The sequence below is a fragment of the Sminthopsis crassicaudata genome, chromosome 3, assembly GCF_048593235.1.
Source record: "Sminthopsis crassicaudata isolate SCR6 chromosome 3, ASM4859323v1, whole genome shotgun sequence".
NCBI classification, from domain to species: Eukaryota; Metazoa; Chordata; class Mammalia; order Dasyuromorphia; family Dasyuridae; genus Sminthopsis; species Sminthopsis crassicaudata.
Window position 1 is genome coordinate 583,508,262 of NC_133619.1, and position 27,818 is coordinate 583,536,079.

At 34.6% G+C, this 27,818-nt stretch overlaps 2 protein-coding genes across 3 annotated transcripts; one reads left to right on the forward strand and one right to left on the reverse strand.

The window, feature by feature from the left end:
* The first annotated feature begins 11,747 nt into the window (after positions 1-11,747).
* On the forward strand, positions 11,748-12,689 carry LOC141559921 (olfactory receptor 51I1-like). The gene has a single exon (XM_074297577.1). It carries the CDS (start codon positions 11,748-11,750, stop codon positions 12,687-12,689), a length of 942 nt encoding a protein of 313 aa, XP_074153678.1.
* Positions 12,690-17,092: 4,403 nt separating this feature from the next.
* On the reverse strand, positions 17,093-26,919 carry LOC141559920 (olfactory receptor 51I2-like). 2 transcript variants are annotated; one of them, XM_074297574.1, is made up of 2 exons: positions 26,871-26,919; positions 17,093-17,994 (listed from the first exon to the last, which is right to left on the reverse strand). In XM_074297574.1, the coding sequence occupies exons 1-2, from the start codon at positions 26,917-26,919 to the stop codon at positions 17,093-17,095; spliced, it is 951 nt and encodes a 316-aa protein (XP_074153675.1). The 2 variants fall into 2 exon arrangements, with proteins under 2 accessions (XP_074153675.1, XP_074153676.1); XM_074297575.1 differs by lacking the exon at positions 26,871-26,919 and having other exon boundaries at positions 17,093-18,031.
* Positions 26,920-27,818: the final 899 nt, after the last annotated feature.

Genomic DNA, 27,818 nt, shown 5'->3' on the forward strand with positions numbered 1-27,818 from the left:
AATCACTATCGATCAGAGAAATGCAAATTAAGACAACTCTGAGATGCCACTACATACTTCTCATTGGCTAAGATGACAGGAAAAGATGATGATGAATATTGGAGGGCATGTGGGAAAACTGGGACACTAATACATTGTTGGTAGAATTGTGAATGGATCCAGCCTTTCTAGAGAGCAATTTGGAACTGTGCTCAAAAAGTTATCAAAATTGTCCATACCCTTTGATCCAGCAGTGTTTCTACTAGGTTTATAATCCCAAAGAGATCTTAAAGGAGGGAAAGGGACTCACATGTGCAAAAATGTTTGTGGCAACTTTTTTTTTTTTTTTTTTTTTTTTTTTTTTGTAGTGGCAAGAAACTAGAAACTGAGTGGATGCCTATTAACTGGAGAATGGCTGAATAAATTATGGCATATGAATGTTATGGAATATTATTGTTCTCTATAGGAAATGATCATCAAAATGATTTTAGATAGGCATGGAGAGACTTACATGAGAAGTTTAGAGAGCTGCAAGAAGAAATAGACAGCAAAACTATAATAGTGGGAAGTCTTAACCTTGCATTCTCAGAACTAGATAAATCAAACCACAAAATAAAAAAGAAAGAAGTTAAAGAAGTAAATAGAACACTAGAAAAGTTAGGTATGATAGATCTTTGGAGAAAATTAAACTGAATGGAGACAGAAAGGAGTACAGTTTCTTCTTGGAAGTTTATGGAACATATACAAAAATTGATTATATATATTAGGACATAAGGACCTCAAATTCAAATGCAGAAAAGCAGAAATAGTAAATTCATTCTTTTCAGATCATGATGCAATAAAAAACTACATTCAATAAAAAGCCAGGGGAAAATAGATCAAAAAGTAATTGGAAATTAAATAATCTCATCCTAAAGAATAAATGGGTGAAACAGCAAATCATAGACACAATTACTAATTTAACCCAAGAGAATGACAACAATGAGAAGACATACCAAAATTTGTGGGATGCAGCCAAAGTGGTAATAAGGGGAAATTCTATATCTCTAGAGGCTTACTTGAACACTCACATTTTAGAAAAGAGAAATAGAACCAGCTATTAATCAATTCCCTAAGAAAAAGTCCTCTGGACTAGATGGATTTATATGTGAATTTTACCAAACATTGAAAGAACAATTAACTCCAATGCTATATAAACTATTTGAAAAAGATAGGAAATGAAGGAGTCCTACCAATTTCTTTTTATGACACAGATATGGTACTGATACCTAAACTAGGTAGGATGAAAACAGAGATTATAAACCAATTTCCCTAATGAATATTGATGTAAAAATCTTAAATAAAATATTAGCAAAAAGATTACAGAAAATCATCCCCAGGATAATACACCATCACCATGTAGGACACATACCAGGAATGCAGGGCTAGTTCAATATTAGGAAAACTATTAGCATAAATGATTATATCAATAACTAAATTAATGAAAGCCATATGATCATCCCAATAGATGCAGAAAAAGCATTTGATAAATTTAGCACCCATTCCTATTAAAATATTAGAGAGTATAGAAATAAATGGATTTTTCCTTAAAATAATCAGTAACATCTATTTAAAACCATCACTAAGCATCATATATAATGGGGATAAACTGGAACCATTCCCAATAAGATTAGGAGTGAAACAATGAAAGTCACTATCACCATTACTATTCAATATTGTATTAGAAATGGTAGCATTGGCAATAAAAGATGAAAAAAGAGATTAAAGGAATTAGAGTGGGTAATGAGGAAACTAAATTATCACTCTTTGCAGATGGTATACTTAAAGAAGCTCAGAGAATCTACTTAAAAGCTATTAGAAATACTCCATAACTTTAGGAAAGTTGCAGGATACAAAATAAATCCACCTAAATCATTAGCATTTTTATACATTACTAACAAAATTCAATAGCAAGAGATGCAAAGAGAAAATTCATTAAAAATAACTGTGGATAGTATAAAATATTTGGGAATCTAAATGCCAAAGGAAATTCAGGGACTATATGATCAAAACTACAAAACATTTTCCACACAAAGTTGGATCTAAACAATTGGAAAATATTAAGTGCTCCTGGATGGGTCTACTGAATATAATAGAGATGACAATACTACCTAAGCTAATCTATTTATTTTGTGCTATACCAATCAGACTCCTAAGAAACTATTTTAATGACCTAGAAAAAAATAACAACACAATTCATCTGGAAGAACAAAAGTTCAAGTATATCAAGGGAACTAATGGGAAAAAAAATCAAATGAAGGTGGCCTAGCTATACCTGATCTAAAACTATATTACAAAGTAGCAGTCACCAAAGCATTTGATATTGGCTAAGAAATATATTAGTTGATCAGTGGAATAGGTTAGGGTTAGAGAACAAAATTATCAATAACTATAATAATCTAGTGTTTGACAAACTCAAAGACCCCAGCTTTCGGGATAAGAACTTACTGTTTAACAGAAACTGTTGGAAAAATTGGAAACGAGTATGGCAAAAACTAGCCATCGATCCACATTTAACACTATACATCAAAATAAGGTCAAAATGAGTCCATGATCTAGGTATAAAGAATGAGATTATAAAATAAATTAGTAGAACATAGGTTAGTTTACCTCTCAGACCTGTGGAGAAGGAAGGAATTTATGACCAAAGAAGAACTAGTATCATTATTGATCACAAAATATTAAATTTTGATTATATCAAGTTAAAAAGTTTTTGTACAAACAAACTAATGCAGACAAGATTAGGAGGGAAGCAATAAACTGGGAAAGCATTTTTACAGTCAAAGGTTCTAATAAATGCCTCATTTCCAAAATATATAGAAAATGAACCCAAATTTATAAAAAAAAAAAAATCAAGCCATTCTCCAATTGGTAAATGGTCAAAGGATATGAACAGACAATTTTCAGATGAAGAAATTGAAAGTATTTCTAGTCATATGAAAAGGTGCTCCAAATCATTATTGATCAGAGAAATGCGAATTAAAGACAACTCTGAGATACCACTACACACCTCTCAGATTGGCTAAGATGACAAGAAAAGATAATGATGAATATTGGAGAGCATATGGGAAAACTGGGACACTGATACGTTGTTGGTGGAATTGTGAACAGATCCAACTATTCTGGAGAGCAATTTGGAACTATGCTCAAAAAGTTATCAAATTGTGCATACCCTTTGATCCAGTAGTGTTACTACTAGGCTTATATCCCAAAGAGATCTTAAAGAAGGAAAAGGGGCCCATATGTGCAAAACTGTTTGTGGCAGCCCTTTTTATAGTGGCTAGAAACTGGAAATTGATTTTATTTATTTATTTATTTTATTCATTTTTCCAAGTTATCCCCTCCCTCCCTCCACTCCCTCCCCCCCGATGACAAGTAATCCCATACATTTTACATGTGTTACAATATAACCTAGATACAATATATGTGTGTAAAATACCATTTTCTTGTTGCACATTAATTATTAGCTTCCGAAGGTATAAGTAACCTGGGTAGATAGACAGTAGTGCTAACAATTTACATTCACTTCCCAGTGTTCCTTGTCTGGGTGTAGTTATTTCTGTCCATCATTGATCAACTGGAAGTGAGTTGGATCTTCTTTATGTTGAAGATTTCCACTTCCATCAGAATACATCCTCATACAGTATTGTTGTTGAAGTGTATAGTGATCTTCTGGTTCTGCTCATTTCACTCAGCAACAGTTGATGTAAGTCTCTCCAAGCCTCTCTGTATTCCTCCTGCTGGTAATTTCTTACAGAGCAATAATATTCCATAACCTTCATATACCATAATTTACCCAACCATTCTCCAATTGATGGACATCCATTCAACTTAGAAACTGGAAATTGAATGCATTCCCATCAACTGGAAAATGGCTGAATAAGTTGTGGTATTTAAATGTTATGGAATATTATTGTTCAGTAAGAAATTATCAGCAGGATGATTTCAGAAAGGCCTAGAGAGACTTATATGAACTGATGTTAAGTGAAATGAACAGAACTAGGAGAGATCATTATACACTTCAACAACAATATAATATGATGATCAGTTCTGATAGATGGGTCTCTCTTCAACAATGAGATAATCCAAACCAATTCCAATTGTTCAGTAATGAAGAGAATCAGCTACACCCAGAGAGAGAACTATGGGAAATGAGTGTGGACCACAGCATAGCATTTATATCTTTCTATTATTGTTTGCTTGCATTTTTGCTTTCCTTCTTGGGTTTATTTTAACCTTCTTTCTAGATCTGATTTTTCTTGTGCAGCAAGATAAGTATAAATATATATATATATATACATATATTGTATTTAACATATATTTTAACATATTTAACATGTAATGTACTACCTGCCATTAGGGGAAGGGATGGAGGGAAGGAGGGGAAAAATTGAAACAGAAGGTTTTGTATGGGTCAATGTCGAAAAAATTACCGATGCATATATTTTCTAAATAAAAAGCTATAATAAAAATAAAAATAAACACATGGTAATTTCAAGATTGAGTCATTAGCATATGCTGAGCGATGTGGAGAAAACCCTGGATAGGTTAGGAATCAAGAGATCTTTCTGGTTTCCTTTTACTTTCTGGGCTTTATTTACTTCTTCTCAACAAAGATGTTAATTGCCATGATAATTTCACAGTGTGGGAAATCACCAAATGCTTTTTGAATGCCAATTATGCTTAGTGCTAGGGAAATAAAATATAATCCACTATTCATGGAATAAAATAATTAGTTATGGATGATGCATCATTTAAAATTCTGTCATGGAATCCCTGTTCAAGTTGTCTCTAACAAATCAGTTTAAAATATCTGAACAATATCCAAATTAATAATAATTCTCACCAATTTTGTTATGTTTTTTGTTTAGTTAGAGAACTATCCTATGTTAAGTTCATTTTTTATTTGGTCATATGTAATGGGCAATCCTACAACAAAGTGTTAACGCAATGGAATTGATAAGACAATGGCTATCTAGTTTAGCATGTGAGTTCTCTAGTTCAGTAATCCATTCCTGCTCCCAAAATCAAGGGAAATGAAGGGAATGATAGGAGCAAAGGATATTATGTTCAGGATATAATATCAGATACAGAACAGAATGAACAGTTAAATATACTTTTTAAAAAATCCTCAAATGACAAAACTAAAATTATTTTTTTTTAAATCTTGTATAAAGAACTTTGTTGAAATCTAGAATTTCTGTGGTTACAATTGACCATAGCATAAATGGACTAAGAAATGACCTACAGATTAACTAAAAGAGTTATTTATAGAAACCTATTAGGGAAACCTGTGTTGAAGGGAAATCTTCCAAATTGTAAGCTTTCTGACATAGGAATTATCCATAAAAGTTCTGTGATGAATTTTAGTATTTTCTATTATAAATAGATGTTTTATCTATTGGACTGAATAGACCCATGAGTAAGTGTCTCTTTGATTACAGCTATATAATTCACTGGATGACTTTCCTGATTTTTTGCTTCCAACTTCTTCTCTTAGGAAATTAACCTAAAATCTCTAATCCTTTTATTCTAGTACTCTATAGCTTATTACTTTCAAAAGAACAATTTCTCTCTCAAAATTCTGAATGAGATTTAACAGTAAATGCTTCTCTCAGAACTATAGGTACAGCTGTGACCCAGACAATAGAATGGTCAAGACCTATTAGTTCTCAGCAACTGGTTTTCTCAGGAATAGCTATGCCCCCAGAAAACGATTCGATTCCCTTAAAGGAATAACTTCATCAAATATGTTCGATGATTATTATGTTAAATATAATGGCAGTAATGAATCATTGTTACTATTATTTATTTTTTTTTAATAAGGCAAATAGTTCTCATTTGACATTAATAAGTTAATTGAGAATGTTTTAGTAATAGATAAGTGACTTCTGGGATGCCTTCCAAATGTGAAATATTATGATTCCAAGGTTTTTATTTCACTTCTTATTGAATGTTTATGCTATGTTGTACTATGATCACATTAAATTACTTTATTCCAGTTTAAATTTTCTTCCATTATCCGTTCTGATAAACATAAGACCTATTACTGCTTTTCCTGCCCAATGATTCAGAGTGTGGAGTAGGACCCAGGTGGTAAAAGGCCAAAGAAACAATTCTTGCTCAACTAAAGGGAACTCAGCCCTCTTGAGCCTAGTAGCCAATAGCCAGATTCAATCTTTACTTCAAACTGAGTATAAATTCCAAACGATTATCCATATAGCATTTTGAAAGGTAACAGTTTGATATTTTAGACTGTTAATTATATCATAGGAATTCAAACATGTTGTCTATCCCCAGAGATTGACCTATAGGTAAAAAATAAACCTATCATATGATTTCTTCCACAAGACTGCTTATTCTACTAAATGAAACCCTCCTCAGTTATGTCAGTAGCCTTGTAAAATACAGTGTGACCTCCCTCATGTGTTCCATTAGCCATCTCAGGACTCAGCAAAAGAAGCTGAATTCTGTCTGTAGGATATGCAGAGGACTACAGGAGTGTGAATAGGTTAGTTAAGGGATTAGAACAGCTGATAGAAGTAGTTGTTAGGATGGAGAAGAAGATGGGTTATATTAAAGTATCTCAAGAGCCATCTAGTGGAAGAATGATTTTCTTTATTCTTGTCAAAAGAGGGGAGAATGAGAAGCAAGGTGTAGAAACTATAGAAGCAGTTTTTATCTCCGCATAAGGAAAAAAATAGCTTCACAATGCTAGAATGACTGCATTAGTGCATTATAGGGTCTCCTTAAACAAAATATTCAAGCAGAATTGACCTGATCACTTTCTGTTTTCAGGGAACATAGGCACTTCAGAAGTCCCATCAAATTCTGAGATTTTTTTTTCAATGTCAATGGTTTAATTTTGCCTCAGTTGTCTGAAGAAGACACAACTTAGGGATATTATTTACAGGCAAACTTGGGAACTTGGAATTCCTTGCTAGGATTAGAAATAAAGAAATCCCTTGCCATACTTCTTCCTTGCTAGATCTCAAGGTCTCATAGATACCTCCCTCCTTCCATGATTATTTCCTGATCTATTCCTTGAAGGGCCTATGTCATTGTGGAGCCTGGGGATTCCCTAGTCATTCCTATAAAGCTTAGGGCACTCAGAGCTAACAATCTAGAGGAGTATTGGCTTGAACAATTGCAAACTGTCTATCCCTTGCCATAGTGGTGCCAATGAAGTAGGTAAGTCCTGGGTCCTCAATCCCCCAACCAACCCCTCACCCCCAGAATAATTAACCCCTATCTGGAGATCCTCAGGCTCCTCTTGCCAGATTGACAAAAGAGTCTTGTAGATTACTAGGAATACCTTCCCCTGCCTCATCACTGAATGGCATAATAAAAGTTCAAAAGGCCCTTAATGGTCATTAATTAGTACTTAACAATGCAGCCTTCTCTCCTCCCCCTCCCCCACTGCAGCACCTCTTATCCAACCTGTACTCATAGTGATTGAAGTAACTAGTTCCATTCCTTAGCAACACTAATAGCTACAAGGTTACTCTTATGTTACACCCCCCCCCAAATTCTATAATGTGGACCCAGCTATTTGTAACATCTAGAACCTCACAAATGGTATCCTTCCTTTCACATGAAAGTCCTTCACATATTTGAAGGAAAGTATCATGGACTACTATGGGTTGATTTCTAGATAAAAGTATTTTAGCTCTTCAATATTGTCCTCCCATGACAGTATTTTCACTCACCTCTGCCCCTTATTGCCCTTCTTTGTCAAATTAGTTTGTCACTATCTTTCTTAATCAAATAGAACGAAAAAGAGTACTCCTCAGAGTTCTGACCAGTACCAAGTACAGTGGGGTCATGGACCTCTCTGAATCGGTATCCTATGAATGTGAGTCTAGCCTGCTCTTCGTGCTTAATCTTTCAACAGATCCCTCCCTATTATAAGGTCTCTGTTAGTGTAGTGAGTATCCTATGTATCTAGATGCCAATGACAGAATCGAGCATTTGAACCAATGGATCAAAGGATCCTTCTATTACAATTAATCATCAATAAACAATTATTAATTTTCTACTATGTGCCAGGTACAGTCTCAGGATTATCTTTTATAGTCTTCCACCCTCAGCTTTCATCAACTCAGCTATACTAATTTCCAGTATTCCCATTTGTTTTCCCTTCTACATCTTCATTGTCACCAGCTTAGTTTAAATTGTTCACAGTCACTAATCTAAGCGATTGGAATGGCTTCCTAACAAGTATCTTTGGTGCCATTCAGTCTTTCTTTCACTGCTCTAATTCACACTGTATAAGCTATCACACTGTGCTCCCAAAGGACAGGCTTGCTTATCCTGGCACCTGAAGGAAAAGTCTTAACATTGTGGATAAATTGTTCATTGAGACAGAGATGATACTTCTGCTGTTCCTACTATGAAAAAGGATTTGGGAATTCTAACATGCTATATAAAAGTAACTAATTATGATGTCCCTATGCTATAAAAAACTTCTTCATAGTTATCAGGAAAACTTTTTGTGAATCTTAAAGCATTATAGAAATGTGAATTATATTAAAAAGAGCATTATATTACTCACTCTTTTGCTCAAAAGTTCCCTACTCAGTTCACTACATACACTATCCTTTTTTGGGGGCACTAAGAAAGATTTGAAAATGAACAAGAAATGATCTCTGTCCACATGGTGCTTATATTTTAATGGATGGGAGAAAACAGGAATAGATTTGAGGAGAAAACAGGGAAAGATGTAGTAAGAAGTCACAATTAATGGAAAGAGTAAGTTGGGAGAACATAGGAGGATAAAAATACTTCTGGCTAGAAAGTCATGGGAGGTTTCAGAGGTAAAAGAGCATTTGAACTAAACCTTAAATAAATCATATTTTGACAGGTAATGAAATGGGTGGGCAATGACTGTATTGAACTAGTAAGGATTAGCTGATATAAAAGCCAAGGAAAGGACAAATATAGACTATTTCACAGAATTTAGAAGTCTCCAGTTTGACTAGTATGAAAAATGAAAAGCTGTTTTCCCAGTAAAGAAACCATATAAAAGTTTGGCTCTAATTCTCCAAAGTAAAGTTGTTATTTATGTTCATGTTAACCAGACAGACACAATACTGAAAGAATACCTAAAGGAAAAGAAGTCTGAGTGGTACTAAAAAAAGAAGATGAAACATTATCTACATTCTTTGAGCATAGGAAAATACTTCTGACCCAGACTTAATGAAAAAAAAAATACTGTGGGAGTGAGATTTTGAAGATACAGTGAAATAGCAGTAAAAGAAGTAAAAAATCTACATGTTTAGATGAAGGGAAATATTTTCATTTGAGCACCATATTTATGGAAGGACATTGAAAATATAAAGCATATTCAAATGGGGAAGATATATAGGATAATGAGGGCATTAGTAATCATGATATATTAGCATTCATTAAAGTAAATTGGGATTGTGAGCTTGGCAAAGACTTGGTATTGTTGGAAAGTGTTAAAAAGATTGTGTGTCCTATGTGAGAAGAATTAGATTTGTTCTCTTTGCGTAGAACAGAACTGGAAAAAAAATTGGTGGAAATTTCAGAAAAAAGAGGGAATTTCAGTTCAATTTAAGAAAGACATGGAAAGAATTTTCCAAAACTGGAATTAATTGACATTTTCTTCTATATCACAGCCATTTCTCTGTTATGGCGATCTAAGCAGAAGTTGCATGACAATTTGGGGTTGTTTTGGAGGTGATTCTTGTTCATGAATTGACTAGATTACTTCTAAGGTCCCATAGATTAAAAATATATGCACATATGCATATATGTACATAAAATATATGTGTATATGCATTTATATAGACACAAACATATATACATGCATGCATAATATATATGTCTATATAGATTTGAAACAAGGGCAATGAACACACCAGAAATATAAAAGCTGGGCACTGTAAATAGAGCTGAGTACTAATCTCTTCCTCCAAAAATGCGATGAGCATGATGAAGGAAGATAAGGACAAAAAAAGTGCCTTTGTAGTCCAGAATGTCTTTATTTTTATTTATTGGAGAGAAAACAAAGACTAAAGAAGTAATAAATAACAAGAGAGAAAACTCAAGAGATAACTTAATTTTAATTTTGCTTCTGCTTTCTCAAGGGGATCAGGAGAGGAAAAAAAAAAAAAAAACCAAAAATCAAAAAACAAAAGTAGTAAGGAGACAGTTAAAGAGCCCTTAGTTTTCATTTATGAATTCAACTTCCTTGCCACACTAAAGGAAAATAAAATCAGTTTGATTAAATTGAAGAAGGGAATGATGTCCTATTAGGTTGGGGATCAGTTTTAAAGGACCTTAAATATGAAACAAAGGAATTTATATTTCCTTCTCAAGTGGGAATTCTTAACCTGGGAGCCATGAACTTGTTAAAAAATGTTTTCATAACTGTATTTCAGTGTCAGTGGGTTTATTTAACTTGTTATCCATCACTTAAGTTATTCATAAACTGCTAAAGGTAATAGAGTTCCTCTTAATAAGCTTCTTCAAGCAATACTTGGATGATTCTTTTCAAATTTGTGAAGGAGAGATTCATTTGGGGTTGTGGTTTAGGTTCAATGGTCACTGAGGGCCCTCCCAACTCTAAAATTGTGAAATTATATATGATTCTATCTCTGAGATTCAATAACTATAATTTTTGAACCTTAATTTTGAAATTATTTCTCATATGTTCAAGCGTAAATTTTTTTTAGCTTGGGTTTTTTTGGGGGGTTGGTGGTGGAAGGGGAGGCAGTTGGGATTAAATGACTTGCCTATGCTTCCATAGCTAGTAAGCATCAGATTTGAATTTAGTCCTCCTGATTCCAAGTATGGTGCTCAATCCACTGTATCACCTAATTGCTCCAAGTAAAGCTTTTTAGACATAAATAATCCAACTTGCTTAAGACTTTCTACCCCACCCACCATAGATTATAGAAATTTAGACAAAAGGCATTCATTCTCTCCAACCTTAGAGGGGATTTGAGATAAAAGTCTATTAGAAATAACAAAAAACACAAGATGTGACTTTCTGTGCTTCAGAAAGGATTATGAGAAAAGAAGGAAAAGCATAGAAGGAAAAGAAAAATAAAAGAACTTAGTAATGGGGGAGAGAAGGCAAGAAGGAACAGGGAAAAAAGAAAGATGTTAAATAGGAGAAAGAGAAAAGAAGGGGAATGGGCAAAAGAAAGAGAAGGAAGGAGAGAAGGAAGTGTAGAAAAACTTGTAGTAGGAGAAGAGGATGAAGACAAAGAAGATGAAGAAAAAAAGAAGAATTGAGGTAGGTTAGACAACAATTTCTTAGAGGAAAAAGGTGGGAGAGAAATTTCTTCTCTCTGTTCTTTAATATATATCAGGATATGAGGAAGCTGGAAAATTGTAAGAATAAAGGCAACAGTTGCAAACAAAGCACTAAAATAATAATTTGACATTGTTAACATTTATTATTATCCGTCAGAGTGGCCAAGAAATTAGGGTTAATAGATTAAGGTTAATAAGAACATTTTCTTGGATGCCTTGAGTGATAAATTTACCTTAAAGAAGATAAGGGACAGTTGGCAAGGAGTGAAGGACAGGAAAGATTGAGGAGACCTAACTCACTAGAATAAAAAGTATATGCTAATATAGAGATTTTAGATTATAGAGGTCTTAAATGCTAGACTGAATAATTTTATCAATAGTAACCCACCTTTTCTTTTTATTTCTATGAAATCTGACTATGCACTCTGAAAAAAATTCCCAGCATGGGAAGTTCTGCCAATAGCACAGGATTACCTCCTTTTACCCTAACTGGCCTCCCAGGCCTTGAAGCCTCCCAACATTGGATGTTCCTGCTGCTTGGAGTCCTCTACACTGTCTCCATTGTGGGAAATAGCCTAATTCTCTTCATTGTCAAAGAAGAACAGAGTCTGCACCAGCCTATGTACTATTTCTTGTCCTTGCTTTCTGTCAATGACCTTGGTGTATCCTTGTCCACACTGCCCTCAGTATTAGCCACTTTCTGCTTCCATATCCAGCAGATTGCCTTTGATGCATGTATGACACAGATGTTCTTTATACATCTCTTCTCTTTCATGGAGTCTGGGATCTTACTGGCCATGAGCTTTGATCGTTATGTAGCTATCTGCAACCCACTGAGGTACTCTACCATTCTCACTGACACTCGAATTGTACAAATGAGCCTGTTCATTGGTATACGCAGTTTCTGTGTGGTTTTTCCATTGCCCTTCCTCCTGAAGCGTCTACCCTTCTGCAAAGCCAACATCTTGTCCCATGCTTACTGCCTGCACCCAGACCTAATCCGTTTACCATGTGGGGACATCACTATTAATAATATCTTTGGTCTTTGCATTGTCATATCTACCTTTGCCTTGGATTCTACACTTATCTTCTTCTCTTATATTCTTATTCTTCGCTCTGTGCTGGCTATTGCTTCCCAAGAAGAGAGGCTTAAAACACTCAATACTTGTGTATCTCACATATGCGCAGTACTTATTTTCTATGTGCCCATGGTGGGTGTATCCATGGTGCACCGTTATGGGAGATATGCACCACCATATGTGTTCACACTAATGTCCCTTGTCTACCTCTTTGTCCCTCCCATGCTCAATCCTGTCATCTATTCTATCAAGACAAAAGAGATCCGTAGGAGGATCATCAAGTTATTCTCTATGAATAAACTCTAAAAAGTAGAAGCTGGAAAAAAAATAAAAAAACACTGGACACAGAGAATCATCCCATCTTATTCATTGTGACTTTAAGTATTGGTTTTTATCAAATATGAAAAAAAAACACTAATGGCTATCATTTGTGTAAGCTTTAATATACTGAATGGTTTGGAGAATATGGCTCATGACATTATGTTCTGAGAAGATAGGCTCCTCATAAAAGGTTAAATTCACTGAATTATCTCATTCTTTTCTTGCACTCATTTCTACTAGATTGTCTAGATCCATGGGAGACTCATTAGATTATTTTCTGTGACTAAATTGTGAACAGTAGAAACTGGAGGGAAAATAAAACACCAACTGCATACAATTTCATCCCATCTAGTTCCTTATCCCCTTAAGTATTGGATTTATAATATCTGTACAAAGATTTTGATGTGTACAAAGACTGACATTTTTATGAGTACTAACTAACATAATGTATATCTTGGAGAATATGGGTCACAACATAATTTTTTGAGCAGCCTCTCATATTAGGTTAAGTCTCTGAGTCATAGACTCTTGCATTGATTTCCACTTGATTATATTTTTCTCTGTATAATACTATTATTTTCACACTAGCCCAGGTTATTACAGCAATGTAATGTAATAATAATAATGATAACAATAATGTGAATTATGTCATAGACCAGGTTGTATTTTTTCCATAAAAATAAAGTTCCCAGCAGGGAATTTTCTGAGCAAGAACTTGGTTCCAAAGATTTTTTAGTTATGAATACTATTTTCTATCCAGTTTTTTATCACATGGTATTGTTTTTGCTGTGTACAATATTTGCTTTGTTCTGCTCACTTCACTTTGCATCAGTTTATGTAAGTCTTTTCAGGGTTTTCTAAAATCATCCTGCCTGTAATTTCTAATAGCAAAATAATATTTATTACAATCACACACCACAACTTGTTTAGCCATTCCCTAATTGATTGTCATCCTCTCAATTTTCAATTTTAATCCCCATAATAATATTCCTATATAAATAAATCCTCCCCCACTTTTTAGTCCCCCCACTCTTTTTATCTCTTTCAGATACATATTTAGCAGTTTTGTTATTGGATCAAAGAATATGTTCACTAGTATAAACCTTAGGGCATAGTTCAAAATTAATTTCTAGAATATATATATATATATATATATATATATATATATATATATATATATATATATATATATATATATATATAGTTACACAACTACAAATCTAAGTACATAAAATGGGCATAAACAAAATAATACACATATAGTGAATAGTATTAGACTTGAAGTCTAGAAGACCTGGATTTGACTTCATCTCTGACATTAACAATCCCAAGTGCTCTACCATGGGTGAATTACTATACATTTCTGGAGTGTTCAGAAGGACTATCATGTCTGATGTGAAGACTGGCTGAATGATGTTTTTCAGGGTCATTTTTTGTATTTGGTGTTGACCTGTCACCTAACTCTAACCTGTGGCTCTGTGAAGTTGTTTCCTGTGTGCCACCCTGGTAAAAATATCTTTGTAAACAGGCTAAATGAGGTTGAAGGTGACCAAGATATCTTAAACCTGATGATTAGTTAGGAGGATATCTATCTCAAGCATGTAAAGACTTTCCTAGCAAAATAAACAATTGAGAATAACTTAATTTAATTGGAGAAGGAGGAGATGGAAATAGGCCCTGTGGACAGCTTAGAGTTTTGTCTGACATTGAAGATCCCAAGGTCATTCACTACATCCTAAGCCTTCACTATATTCATCTTGGTTTTTGTTTTGGTCCTGGAATTTAATGACTCTGGAAAAGAAAGAGGCTGACATACAACTCTGGCTCATTAAAATTCAATTTAAAAGCAAGTTAAGAAGACATCCATCTCTGTGATTTGGTTTCTTCATCTATAAAAGAGATAATAATTACCTGGCTGTGTTTTGTGGAGACTAAAATGAAATAAGGAATTTAAATTATTTTGTAAAATTTAAAGTGACCTAAAATGTCTATTATTATTATTCTTGAAATAGTATGTAAATAACTAATAAAACATACAACTAGCCAATATCCAAAATGAATCTTGTACAGCCCTGAGAAAAGCTTGATGAGCTACAAAGTCTGATAGGGAAGTTATGCAGAAGAATGTAGGAACTTTGAACTCTGTGCCTTCAAAGAACTGTGAATCTGTTTTGGCGTCAGGAAGGGAATTGAGAAACAGTTATCAAAAAATTCTGAGGAAGAAAAGGAGACAGACAGGATTTAAAGCCAGGACCCCTAGCCTTCCATTTTTTTCCAGGTATAGATTTTACTCAAGTTAACAAGCATTAATTAAATAAATATTTCCTTTGTTCCAGGCACTGTACTAAGCACTGGGAATGAAAATACAAGTAAAAAAGATATTCTGTATCCTCAAGGAATTTATATTCCATTGGAAAGACAACCCTTAAAATGAAGCAATAATGGGTTAGATTGGAAGAAGTTGTGCATTTGGAGGAAAGATAAAAAAGTCTGAAGAGTTAGGAGTGGAGCCAGGAGATGGAGGAGGACATGGCATCTCAGCTACTTTATTAAAATTTCAGTCAGAGGACTATATCCTGTAAAACTTTTTTTTTTTTTGGCTAAGGCATTTTGGAGTTAAGTGACTTGCCCAGGGTCACACATCTAGGAAGTATTAAGTGTCTGAGCCAGATTTGAACTCAGGTCCTCCTCACTTCAGGGTTGGTGCTCTATCCACTTCACCACCTAGCTGCCCCCTGTTAAAACTTTTAAAGGATACAGGTAGATAGAGCACTGTGCTTGGAAATAATTGGGTTTCTACTTACAGTGGTTCATTTTATATGTTCTCATCATATAAATCTATAATTATGTCTTTCCTAACAAACTTTGGGAGCATATGAAGAATATAGTTAGGATAATTCATTTCATAAAAAAACAATATTTTCCTGCAGATGTCTGTTAGCATTCAGTCATGCTAGTGCTAATGGTTGTATCAGTGAATGTGGTGATTATCTTGACAAATGATAGTGATTATATAGAAAAATAAAGATATCAAGGGAAAAAAACTCTCCAGCACACTAATCACAAAATTAAATCATTTAATGGATGTAATAGAGAAAGGATATAAAATATTTGAGATCCATTCTGAATCCCATGATGCTCAATTCATGTATGTGGCACACCCATCCAATTGAGGATAAGGAGTGCCTACATTTTTAACACAGAAATTTGAAATGTAGTAGTTCCCCTTTTTTGTTCACCATTACAATTATTTTACTAGGCAAAGATATGCCCAATTTGGCAGCATTGGTTAGTCCAAATTATGGGTTAGTCCCCTTATTATAATAGTGGATGATCAATATGTAAAAGATCATAGTTTCAAACTCCATGTTTTTGCTGAATTCATATTAAGACTTTGACTAGAATGTGCTTTGGTTTCTTGGCCAATAGGAGAGTTGGATTTCTTTTTTTTCCTTCTGTATATATATATATATATATATATATATATATATATATATATGTGTGTGTGTGTGTGTGTATATATGTATATATATATGTATACACACACATATATATATGTATAACATACAGAGATATATACATAAACATAAATCATTTGGTTATATTATTTACTACAAATGAAAGAAAACAAACTTTATGAAAATGGAAAAACAGAAATAACTACAGGAAATATACCTAGCTAACTAAATATAATATAGACAAATAATAAAAATATATGTTAGAAGCTAATTGAAGAACAGGATATACCAATATTACCCAAATGACATACTTAATAACATTCATATTATATGTATAACAAGATAAGAAAATTTTATCACTTACTATCATGAGGAAAATAGATCTGTCATCCATTCATTCTAAGGATAGAATCATTGAAGACTTCTTGATTTATAATGGGAGCTAATAAGTTTGTATCTATTCTAAGTATGTATTAACTGATGATTTTCCTGAAATAGTATTCCAGTTTCAGCATTTGCTACACATAGTACCAAAAAGATTGTGGTATTGATGTGGTGATGGTGATTATGATATTGAATGGTGATTGTGAGAATGATAATGAAAGCAATAGTGGAGCAACAGCTCCTCTACTTCTCCTGGAGGTTTTTTCCCTTACCATTCCTGTCTTCTTTCTCTGAAGATCTGAAGCACTAATTTCTTATTTCACTCATGTGATATGTACTTATTCTCCCATGTATGATTAAGTATTCATTTAAATGTGTATCCTACCTCCCTATTAGCCTATAAGCTCAGCCAAAGCAGTCTTGTATAAGTCATTCTTTTCCTAATATGCTACACACAATAAGCATTTATTAATGTTTATGGATTATAATGATGTCAATAGCACTAACGACTTCCAGAGTAGTAGACAACTCCTAAATCCATGTAGGTTACATTCTTAGTCGGTGAAACATGCGAACAATGCTTCGTCTGATCTCCTTTGTCTTGGCGCTATAGATAATGGGGTTGAGAACAGGTGGAACAAAAAGGTAGATATTTGACATGAGCACATGCACATACCGAGGAGCGTGTTTGCCAAAGCGATGCACAGTGGAAACACCAATCATGGGTATGTAGAAGATGAGCACAGCACAGATGTGGGACACACATGTGTTGAGAGCTTTGAGCCTTTCCTCATGGGAGGCAATTAGTAGTACAGAGCGCAGGATCAGAACATAGGAGAGGATAATGAAAAGAAGGTCCAGGCCAAAGGTAGATACAAGCACATACATCCCATAAATGCTGTTGACAGTAATATCAGCACATGCTAACTTCATCATGTCTGGGTGCAAGCAATAAGAATGGGAGAGCACATTGGATCTACAAATGGGAAGCCTCTTGATGAGGAAGGGCAAGGGAAAGAGGGTTATGAAGCTTCGGGCAGTCACAGCCAGACCCATTCCGGCAATGACCTGGTTGGTGAGGACAGAGGCATAGCGCAGTGGATTACAGATAGCTACATAGCGGTCAAAACTCATGGCCAGCAGAATGCCAGACTCCATCATGGAGAATGAGTGAATAAGGAACATCTGAGTGAGGCAGGCATCAAAAGCAATGGCCCGAGCACTGAGACAGAAAGTTCTGATTACAGTGGGAAATGTAGCCAGTGACATGGCCACATCACTGAAGGAAAGCAAGGACAGAAAATAGTACATGGGTGCATGGAGGCTGGATTCCCCCCACACAGCCAGCAGGATCATAGTGTTGCCCCCAAGAGCTACTGTGTACATCATGCAGAGGGGCCCAGCTAGCCACTTCTGAGTATATTCTAGGCCAGGGATCCCTGTCAGGAGGAATACGGTGGGATGTGAAACATTGAACAGTCCCATGGATAGAGACCAGAAAAATCTTCACAGCCAGATCTTTGATAACAGAGAGATCAGAAAAAAAAGCCTTTTAGAAAAGAATCAAGAAATGTGGAAATTAAAGGCTTATATTCAGTGTTATAGAGCTCTAAACAATTTAAGTATTCCTTACCTGAAAAAACCTTAATAGGACTTATTTTACTGCACTTAGTGGTTGGTTACAAGTCCCCTATCCCCCTTCAATTTCCTTCTCTCAGTCCTAGTGTTAATAATCACTTGGCTTTAAATCCTGTGGAAAAAGAAAACTTCAATATAAACATAAAAGAATTATGATATAGAGAAAAATTGTAACAAATAGCATAAAATAACTTTATACATAATGTTAGTTCGACAGATCTCTTGAAAATGTTCTTGATTACTAGGATTGTGAGTTCATAGCTCTCCAGTATTATCTTATTATGTAGTACTAGATAATGGATAAAGAACTGACAGAATGTTGGACACATTCACCAACTGAATACAAATAGTGTTTGTACCTGTCTTGGGGAAGTAATGTCTCTTTTCATTAGATGAGTATATTCTACAAAAGTTCACAAAATCTATTAGCAAGGATTAAAGACCCTGTGCTTTATATCCATATTAACTCCTTATGTTTAGATGGGACATGACTCAGGGGGTAACATGGAATGCTTAATAGAATATCTGGAATAATTTAATTTATTCCCAACTCCAATTCAAATTGATATTCACTACTGATAAATCATAGTTAATTTTTCTCTTTGAGCTTTAACATAACCAACCAATAATCTCACTTCAATACACACACACACACACACACACACACACACACACACACACACACATACACACACATACACACACACACACACACACACACACACACACACACAATTCCTGAAGGACCTTAGCACTGTACACTCTGTCACTGGCAACAAGGAAAGGCTTCTGCCCATCATCCCTCCTACTTCTTACTATTGCCAATACAGTCTTTTCTTCCCAGGAGACCTTAAGCTTAGAATATAGGTGCACTGGGAGCATTATAAACCCAATGATAATAAGGAAATCTCAGGGTTTAGTTAATAACTTAGTGGTTTTTCTGAAAGCAGAGTTAGATTGTGGAGAGTCTTTGTAAAAGGATTTTCCTGGGAATAATGTGAGAATCAAACTGTAAGGAGCACTTCCCAGACTTCTCTAGCATTCTTCCCTAGGTAAACTCTACCATTTATCTTCTATTTGTTATTTTTTGCCCTCAGTATTCCATTTCTTCCATTATGCACCTTTTCCCTAACTTTCTTCTGTTCTAGAATACTCTCCCCTTTACCTCAGGCTTCAGGCTTCCCAAATTTGCTTGAAGACTCAGATTAAATCACACCTTTTAGGACAGATTTTTCCCAGTCTTTTCCTGTCTCAAACCCCTCAGTAGAGTAGATCCCATGGCCATCCCCTTCCCTATGAGATTACTTTCCATTGACATTGTCGATATCTTATGTGTATATGTTTATTTGCATTTTGCCTTTTCTGTTAAAATGTGAATTTCTTGAGGACAGGGAACATATTTTTGTCTTTTTTTTCCCATAATAGCTAGGTGGCACAATGGATAGAATAACAAGCCCTGAGTTAGGAAAACCTGAATTCAAATGTGACCTAAGACACTTACTAGCTATGTAATCCTGGTAAAGCCCTAGACTTATTTTCCTTAGTTTCTTCATCTATAAAATGATTTGGAGAAGGACATGGCAAGCTACTTTAGTATCTTTGCCAAGAAAACCCCAAAAGGAATCACAGTGAGTTAGAGGAGGCACATAATTAACACATCTTTAATGCTTTTAGGCTGACTGCCTAAACAGAGATTAGAGGCTAAAAGAAGACATTTTAACCAGAGTCAAAATATGGCTGTCCCTCTGCTGTGGCTTGAATGTAACACCACTTCTGGGGAAAAAAAGAGCTTGTGGCTTGTCAATCAAGGATCCAAAAGGTACCAGGAAAGTCTTCTAGAAAATCTATTTCTGTTGCAGAGACCTTGATATCTAGCAATGAAGAAGTTAATTTTTCAGCAGGAATGCAGAAGAGTGGACACAAAAAGGAGAAAATCAAAAGAAGTATAGTACATCAAAACTGAAAGTAAAACTTAGGAGCATCTAGGTCAGGGATTCTCCAAATGTCTTATGGAAACCCCTGAAAGCACTCAAGACCATTTTGAAATGTCTAAAAGATCAGAATTACTTTCACAAAAAAAAATTTTTTTTAGTGGTTTTAACTTCTAAAAACAAAACCTTTTGGTTTCTCAATAATTTTTAGAATGCAAAGTGGTCCTGAGACCAAATAAATTTGAAAACTCCTGATCTAGATCAAGTTACTCAATTAAGAGAGGAAGAAAATTATGCCCTCAAGTCATGCAGCCAATTTATATCAGATTCCAGATATGGATTGTGGTTTTCTGATTTCCAGTGCTAATGTTCTCTGTGTCACACCAAGCTGTCCTATCTGAAATGCCATCCTACTAATCCACCCAGGCTCTATCCTTGACTCCTCTTGACTTTTAGTGGAAGTTATCTTAGAAGTGATGAAAGAGACAAAAACCCAGAAGGAAACCTAGGACTTAGGAACCCAGTGAAGAAAAAATCAGAATAAATGAATGATCAGCTAATCAATCAGCAAATGAATTGGCAGACACTTTTTAGTGCTAGAAATATAAAGCCAAAAATAAAGCAGTCCATACTTTTAAGGAAATTATGTGTGTGTGTGTGTGTGTGTGTGTGTGTGTGTATACATATATATATATATATATATATATATGTATATATATGTATATATATATATGTATATGGAATTTCAAAAGAAAAAACTATATCTAAAATTTTAGATAAATAGATACATACAAAGTAATTTCAGGGTAGAGCTATTAAAACTTGAGGATGGGACATTAGAATGGGGTCAGGGAAAGAGGAGAGTAGAAAGAGCCCTGAAATGGTTATGAATCTAGAAATCTGGATTCTTTTTTTTTTCTTTCTGGGCCTCATTTTCCTCCAACAAGATAGCTATCTCATATGGTCCCATACCTTGGAAAAAAGTCAGCAAATATTTATTAAGCACTTATTGTATTTCAGGAACTATGCTGAGTGCTGGGTATATAGTTGAAGATAAAGATAGCCTTTGATTTCTGGAAGCTCTCCAAATAATGACAGAGCATAATTGAAAAAAGATCCAGCCTTCAGGTTCAAGTCTTTGGGTTTGGACCCTGGCTCTGATATATATATATATATATATATATATATATATATATATATATTTTATCTGTGCAACGTTAGATAAGTCACATATCTGGGCTTAAATTTCTTTACCTGTAAAGGTTGGATAACATATATTCTACTTTGATCAGCATTATTTGTGGAATTCCCACTCAGGGTACAATACTTACCTGAGTGGTTGTCATGATATTCCCCTCTTCTTGCATTCTTTTTCTGACATCTTTAAATCCTCAGGTGGAAAGTAACTTTAAAGCAAGGTTTCTCAACTTAAAGTTAATCTTCTGCATTTCTTCTTTTCTTGGAACATTGCTCCCTGTTCCCAGGTCTAGATCTTCTGTTTGTTCTCAATGCTACAAAATTATGTTCCCTATTCCACAGCGTTAGATCTGACCTGAACTCTAGCTTTTATGAAAGAAATCCAAGAGATCAACTATGATCCTAAGAGGCATGTGTGATTTAATGCAAATGTTCCTGAATACTGAGTCAAGAACACATGGATTTAAATTTTGGCTCTGACATAAACTTGCTATTTAGTAAGAGACAAATCACTTATTCTCTCAATCTCAGTTTAGGTATAAAATAAAATATCCCCACTATTTACTTTACAAGTAGAGTGTTATCGTGAAAGTATTTTGTTTTAGAGTATTACAAATGTTTTTTATTAAGTACTTTGGGAGGATGGATTTCATACTCAGTCCCCTTTCTGCTTCTATTTCCTTCACTCTGGAAAATTGATGTCTTCAAAAATCTGAATTATCCTCTAGATTTTTGTCTTTCCCTATTCACCTCTTCAAGCTCTTTCAATTATGTCCCAATTAGAAGGAATAATGGAGTTAATCTAATCCAATCTCTCTGTGTGTGGCTCTCTCTACTTCTGTTTCTCTCTCTGTCTTTTTTTTGTGTCTCTGTCGCTTTCTGTCTCTGTCTCTCTTTCACACACACAATACACATACACATACATATACACAAACACACAAGATAGAAAAGCTCAGAGAAAGAGATTTACCAAAGGTCACACAATTAAGTGGTGACAAAATTGGAATTTCACCAGGTTTCCCAGATTCCAATCCAATGTTCACTCTCTTCTTTGAGATTCTACAATGTCCATCTTCATAATATTGCTCCATCCCTGGGACTTACCCTATGCAATCATAGGACCAGGAGAAAATAGAAGAGACCAAGGATTTCATCCACCCAGGAGGATCCCAGAACTCACTGGACCTTTTTAGGGAAGTACGTAGCTGAAAAAATTTCCTTGTACACAGAACATTCTTTTCCCTGCCTATCACAATGTGAACAGGTTTATCTTTACTACATTTATAGTCTGACCTGAGGCTCCAGGGAAGGGACAGAATGGGAACAGGTGGAAGTCTGATTTCTCATTTATAATGTGATCTGAGACTCTAGGGAAGGGAGAGAATGGGAACAGGTGAAAGTCAGTGATGATGTGAGACTCAGAACTCTCTTGGGATTCATGCTCTCTTCCCTTACAGAAGAAGTGTCCTTGAGGCTAAAAATTCCAAGTGAGAGGGTAGAATATGATGCAGACATTTATGGGACCATTCCTTTCACAACTGAAACTGGTCAGGTGATGATCTTCATCTCAGTTTGAAAGTTTGTGGAATTAATTCATTCTCATTTCAATGATCAAGCACATGCCTTCAGCTCCTTTTCTAATGAAACATCAAAAAAGAAAAAAAGTATAAAGTATAAAATCAATTGCTATTAAAAAACATTTGAAAAGTATAGGTATAAGTTGATTTTTCCTTAAATTAATAAAAAAATCTAAAACCATCAGAATAATCTAGAAGCCTTCCCAGTAATCTCTGCTATAAAATAACTATTCCCTTTCTCGTCAATATTATTCAATATTATATCAGAAGTCCTAGCAGTAGGAATGAGAAGAAAAAAATAAAAGACTAGGCAATGAGATAATAAAGCTATCTCTTTTTGTAAATCATATGATTATATATTGGAAAATCCCAAACACTTAAATAAAACATTAACATAAACCAATTGATAATTTTAGCAAAGTAGTAGGACTTAAAGTAAATTCACTTAGTTCACCAGTATTTCTATATATCACAGACAAAACACTATAAGAATAAATAAGATATATGCCATTTAAGATAATTCTAGACAGTATAAAATACCTAGGAGTATACTGACAAAACAAACCAAGGAACTATATAAATGAAATTGTAAAAACAAAACAAAACAAAAAAAACTTTTTATACAAATGAAATTAGATTAAAATAATTGGAGAAATATCAATTGTTTAAGGGATAGGGCAGGATCAATATAATAAAAATGATAATTTTACCTAAGCTAATTTTTATATTCAATGCCATCCCAATTAAATTACCAGAAAATTTCTGAATTAGAAAAGCAATAATAAATTTAATTTGGGAAAACAAAAGGTAAATAATGCAAAATATAAAAGAAGAAAGTTTAGCAGTATCAGATTTTAAACTATAGTATAAGGTAGTAATTATCAAAACTGTCTGATACTGACTAAGAAACAGAAAGCTAGATCAATGGAACAGAGTAAACATATAATTTGCAGCAGAAAATATCTTAACCTTGCATTTGACAAGTGTTAATAAGATTTTTTGATAAAAATCCATTATTTGGCAAAGATTGTTGGGAAAACTAAAATTCAGCATGGCAGAAGCTGGGCATAGACCAATATTTTATACCATTTACAGAGATAAGGCTAAAATAAATACATGTTTCAAGAACAATTTTGAATGAATAAATTTTGACTGCCAAATTAACTCCAAAGGAAAAGATGCTATCTGCATCCAGAGAAAGAACTGATAAAAAGAAATATTTATATAATCATGTTACATATACACATACTATTGATATATACATAATTTATAACATACATATTAGAGTCTAATGGTAGCCATCTTTAGGGTGGGGGAAAATAAAAAATATTTACATGATAACTTAATTTTATATTTAAGAGGAATACCAAATTATATAATAGATTTGCAGTTTCATGTACATTCATCTTTTTTGTGTTATACTCTATTATAGGAATGCTTTATTCCATAAATAAAAATAAAGTAACTATAGTTTTAAAAGAAGTCTCCATTTTTCTATCATCTTTCTTTTAGTTTTGTCATACTCTTATGAAGGTAATGCAACTGAAAGCCCCAAGATTAACTGGAGAATAACAGACAGATTGTTGCCTCAATTCAAATAAGATACATTGTGGTAGCTAATATATCATGTATTCTTTGGTCTTCTTTTAGGACCAAGAAGAAGTTTCTTTTTGACAATCCTGTGTATGTTTGAATAAAATGATCATATTATCCCAAGTCTTCTCTTCTGAAAGTTAAACACACCCAATTCCTTCCATAAATAACATTAACAAGTGCTCACATTTCTTTAACATTTTGTGGTTTGCAATGTACATTGCATACATCATTTCCACACTTTTTTCCAATAATCTTGTGAGGTAATTTCCCTAGTTATTTTAAGTACATTTTATAGATGAGGAAAATGAGTCTGAGAGAGGTTTAAGGGCTCATAAATTAAGTTCCATGTTCTACTCTGTCTTACTGTGTGTCTTTCATATCAATCTTCATAAGACATCTCTCACTATCCTGGTTACATTTCTCAGAACATGCTCCAGATAGTCACCATTCTCCAAATGCAGCTCTGAGATCTGATTATAATATACCCAGGGCAGAATATAAAAGGATTATCACTTTTATCACTTATCTTGTTCTGGTTGCTACTCTACTAATTCAGCCTAAGGTGTTTTGCTTTGTTTGGAGTGGGGGAAGCTGCTATACCATAGTAAAATGACTCACATTAAATCTATGATTTATGAATTCCCTAGTCTTTTCTCATAAATTATTATTGTCATACCTCCCTGATACTGTACTTTTTGATTTATACCCTTTCATATCCATAATTTAGTTTTAAACCACATCCCATCAAGAATCAGTGATACTAGTAAGATAAAATATAGATCCTTGAGTTAAGATTTCTAGACATTTACTTTCTTTATTGACTATGTTCTCCATGTATGGTTTTATTATTACTTCTCTTCTTGGTTTTTATTATTTGTTAATTACTCCAGTAATTTTACTTTTTTATTTTGAATTTGCCATATAGCATTTATTAAGCAATTAATATGTACTGAGCTAAGCTCTAGAGTATTTGAATGGATTTAGTGATACATTATTGTACTTCCAGAAGTGACTAAGGGTATGAAGATGAAGTAGGAAAAGGGCATATTCATATGAAAAAAAAAAATATTCTCTATCACTATCAGTTAAAGAATGCAAATTAAAGCAACCCTGAGGTACAATAACATATCACTAAATCCACTGAGGTACAACCTTATATCTTTCATATTGGCTAACATGATAGAAAGGGAAAATGAGAACTATTGGAGGGGATATGCAAACATTGGGAAACTAATGCCCTGTTATTCAAGTTGTAAACTGAACCAAGCATTCTGGAAAACAATTTGAAATTATGCCCAAAGGCATATAACACCATGCAAACCCTTTGACCAAGCAATACCACTACTAGATCTATATCCCAAAGAAATCAAAGAAAAAGTAAAAGTACCTATATATACAAAAATATTTAGGGGGTCGGAGCCAAGATGGCGGAGAAGATACATGCGACTGTGTAAGCTCCTTTCTTCCCTCACAACCAACTAGATATAATCAGCCTCAGAAATAGCGCTGGACTGATAGAATCCACAAGGACTGGAAGCACGACTTACCAGCTGAAGAGAATCTGGAGTTTCAACAGGAAAAGTCAGCTCCCAGGGGAGGAAGAAGAAAGGCCAGCACAGACAGGGGGGTAGTGGCACACTGAGCCGATCGCGCTGGGGAGGGCTCTGGGATCAGAGAAGCCACTGAGATAGAGGAATCTGGCACAGGCTGTTAGCTCTTCTCTGCTTATAATACAGCAGTTCAGAAGAGAAATCAAGCCAACTTAAAATTTAAAACCAGATTGGATCTTCCCGGATCCCAGGGGTGACTCAGCAGATCTCAGCACTGTGGGTGTGGCCGACATAGGCAATCCAGGCTTTCACCTGGAGGTAGTTAAGAGATTGAAAAGGGGGTGGTAACTCATAGTGCCTGGCTCGGCTGGAGGCTGTGGAACTCAGCCCCGGGAAGTCCCAGAGAAGGGGAACCTTTGAACTAGGGACCGTGGTTTCTGGCAGACACTTCCAGTTTGAGCTCAGGGGCTTTTCACGTCATCTGCTGCTGACATCCACGCCCCACCGGGACACATAGGCTAGGCTTTGAGTCGCCTTTACTGTTCAGTCTCAAACCTCAGGGAAGCCGCTAGAACACAGCGGTGCTGATCACCTGTGAGGCAATTCCAGGGAGGGGGTGGGGAACTCTCTCCCAGAGCTCTCTCTTAGCTCAGGCTCAGGGGCCGCTGCATCCATCCGGTCTGGGAGGAAGCTGGTAAAGAAATAAATAAATACTTTCCTACCCCAGGGACAGACCCCAAAAGATTTTTTAAGTATGAGTAAAAAGCCAAGAAAAACTATAGATTCCTTCTACACAGAGAAAGAGTGGGTATCCAACCCCAAGGAAGTTAACAGCAGAGAGTCAGCAGATAACAATCTAAAGGGGAACGATTCCTGCTCCCCATCACTTAACTCTCTCCTTGAAGAGACTATTAAAAAGTTAAGAGAGTTTGAAGAAAAATGGGGAAAGGAAAGAGAAGCTATGATAGAGAATAACAACGTTCTGAAATTGGAGTTGGAAAAAACTAAAGAATTCACAGGAGATGCAGGGAAACAAAATTAGTGAATTAGAAAAGGTAAAAAAAATCACAGGAAAGTAGCATTTCTGAATTGGAGAAGATAAAAAAGTCTCAAGAAAATAGGATTTCTGAATTGGAGAAGTTAAAAAGTCTCAAGAAAATAGGATTTCTGAATTGGAAAAAGAAAATAATTCTCAAAAAAATTAGGGAAATGGAAAAAATTCAATAGAGCAAAATAACTCATTTAAAAACGAAATTGGGCATTTACAAAAAGAACTAAAAAGTGTGAATGAAGAAAATAACGCCTTAAAATTCAGGATGGAACAAATAGAAATGAATGATCCATTGAGAACCCAAGAATCAGTCAAACAAAACAAAACAAAACAAAAAAAAAAAAAATGAAAAGCTGGAGAATAACGTGAAATACTTACTGGGAAAATCTATAGACCTGGAAAATAGATCTAGGAGAGATAATCTGCGGATCACTGGACTTCCCGAAAACTATGACCAAAAAAAAGAGCCTAGATTCTATTTTACAGGAAATTATCAAAGAGAACTGTCCAGAGATAATAGAAATAGAGGGGAAAGTAGATGTTGAAAGAATTTATCGAACTCCTTCTGAAATAGACCCTAAAAAAAGAACACCACGGAATATTGTGGCTAAGCTGCAGTACTACCACACAAAGGAGAAAATCTTGCAAGCAGCTAGAAAAAAACAATTTAAATACCAAGGTGCCACAATAAGAGTCACACAAGATCTGGCTGCCTCCACATTAAAAGATAGA

Coding starts and splice junctions, on each gene's coding strand:
- LOC141559920 (XM_074297574.1), bottom strand. CDS start 26,919: ATGGGGAGCAGGAATCGTTCCCCTTTAGATTGTTATCTGCTGACTCTC. Junction 17,995..26,870: donor TTGTTATCTGCTGACTCTCT/GCTGTTAACTTC, acceptor CCACCGTATTCC/TCCTGACAGGGATCCCTGGC.
- LOC141559921 (XM_074297577.1), top strand. CDS start 11,748: ATGGGAAGTTCTGCCAATAGCACAGGATTACCTCCTTTTACCCTAACT.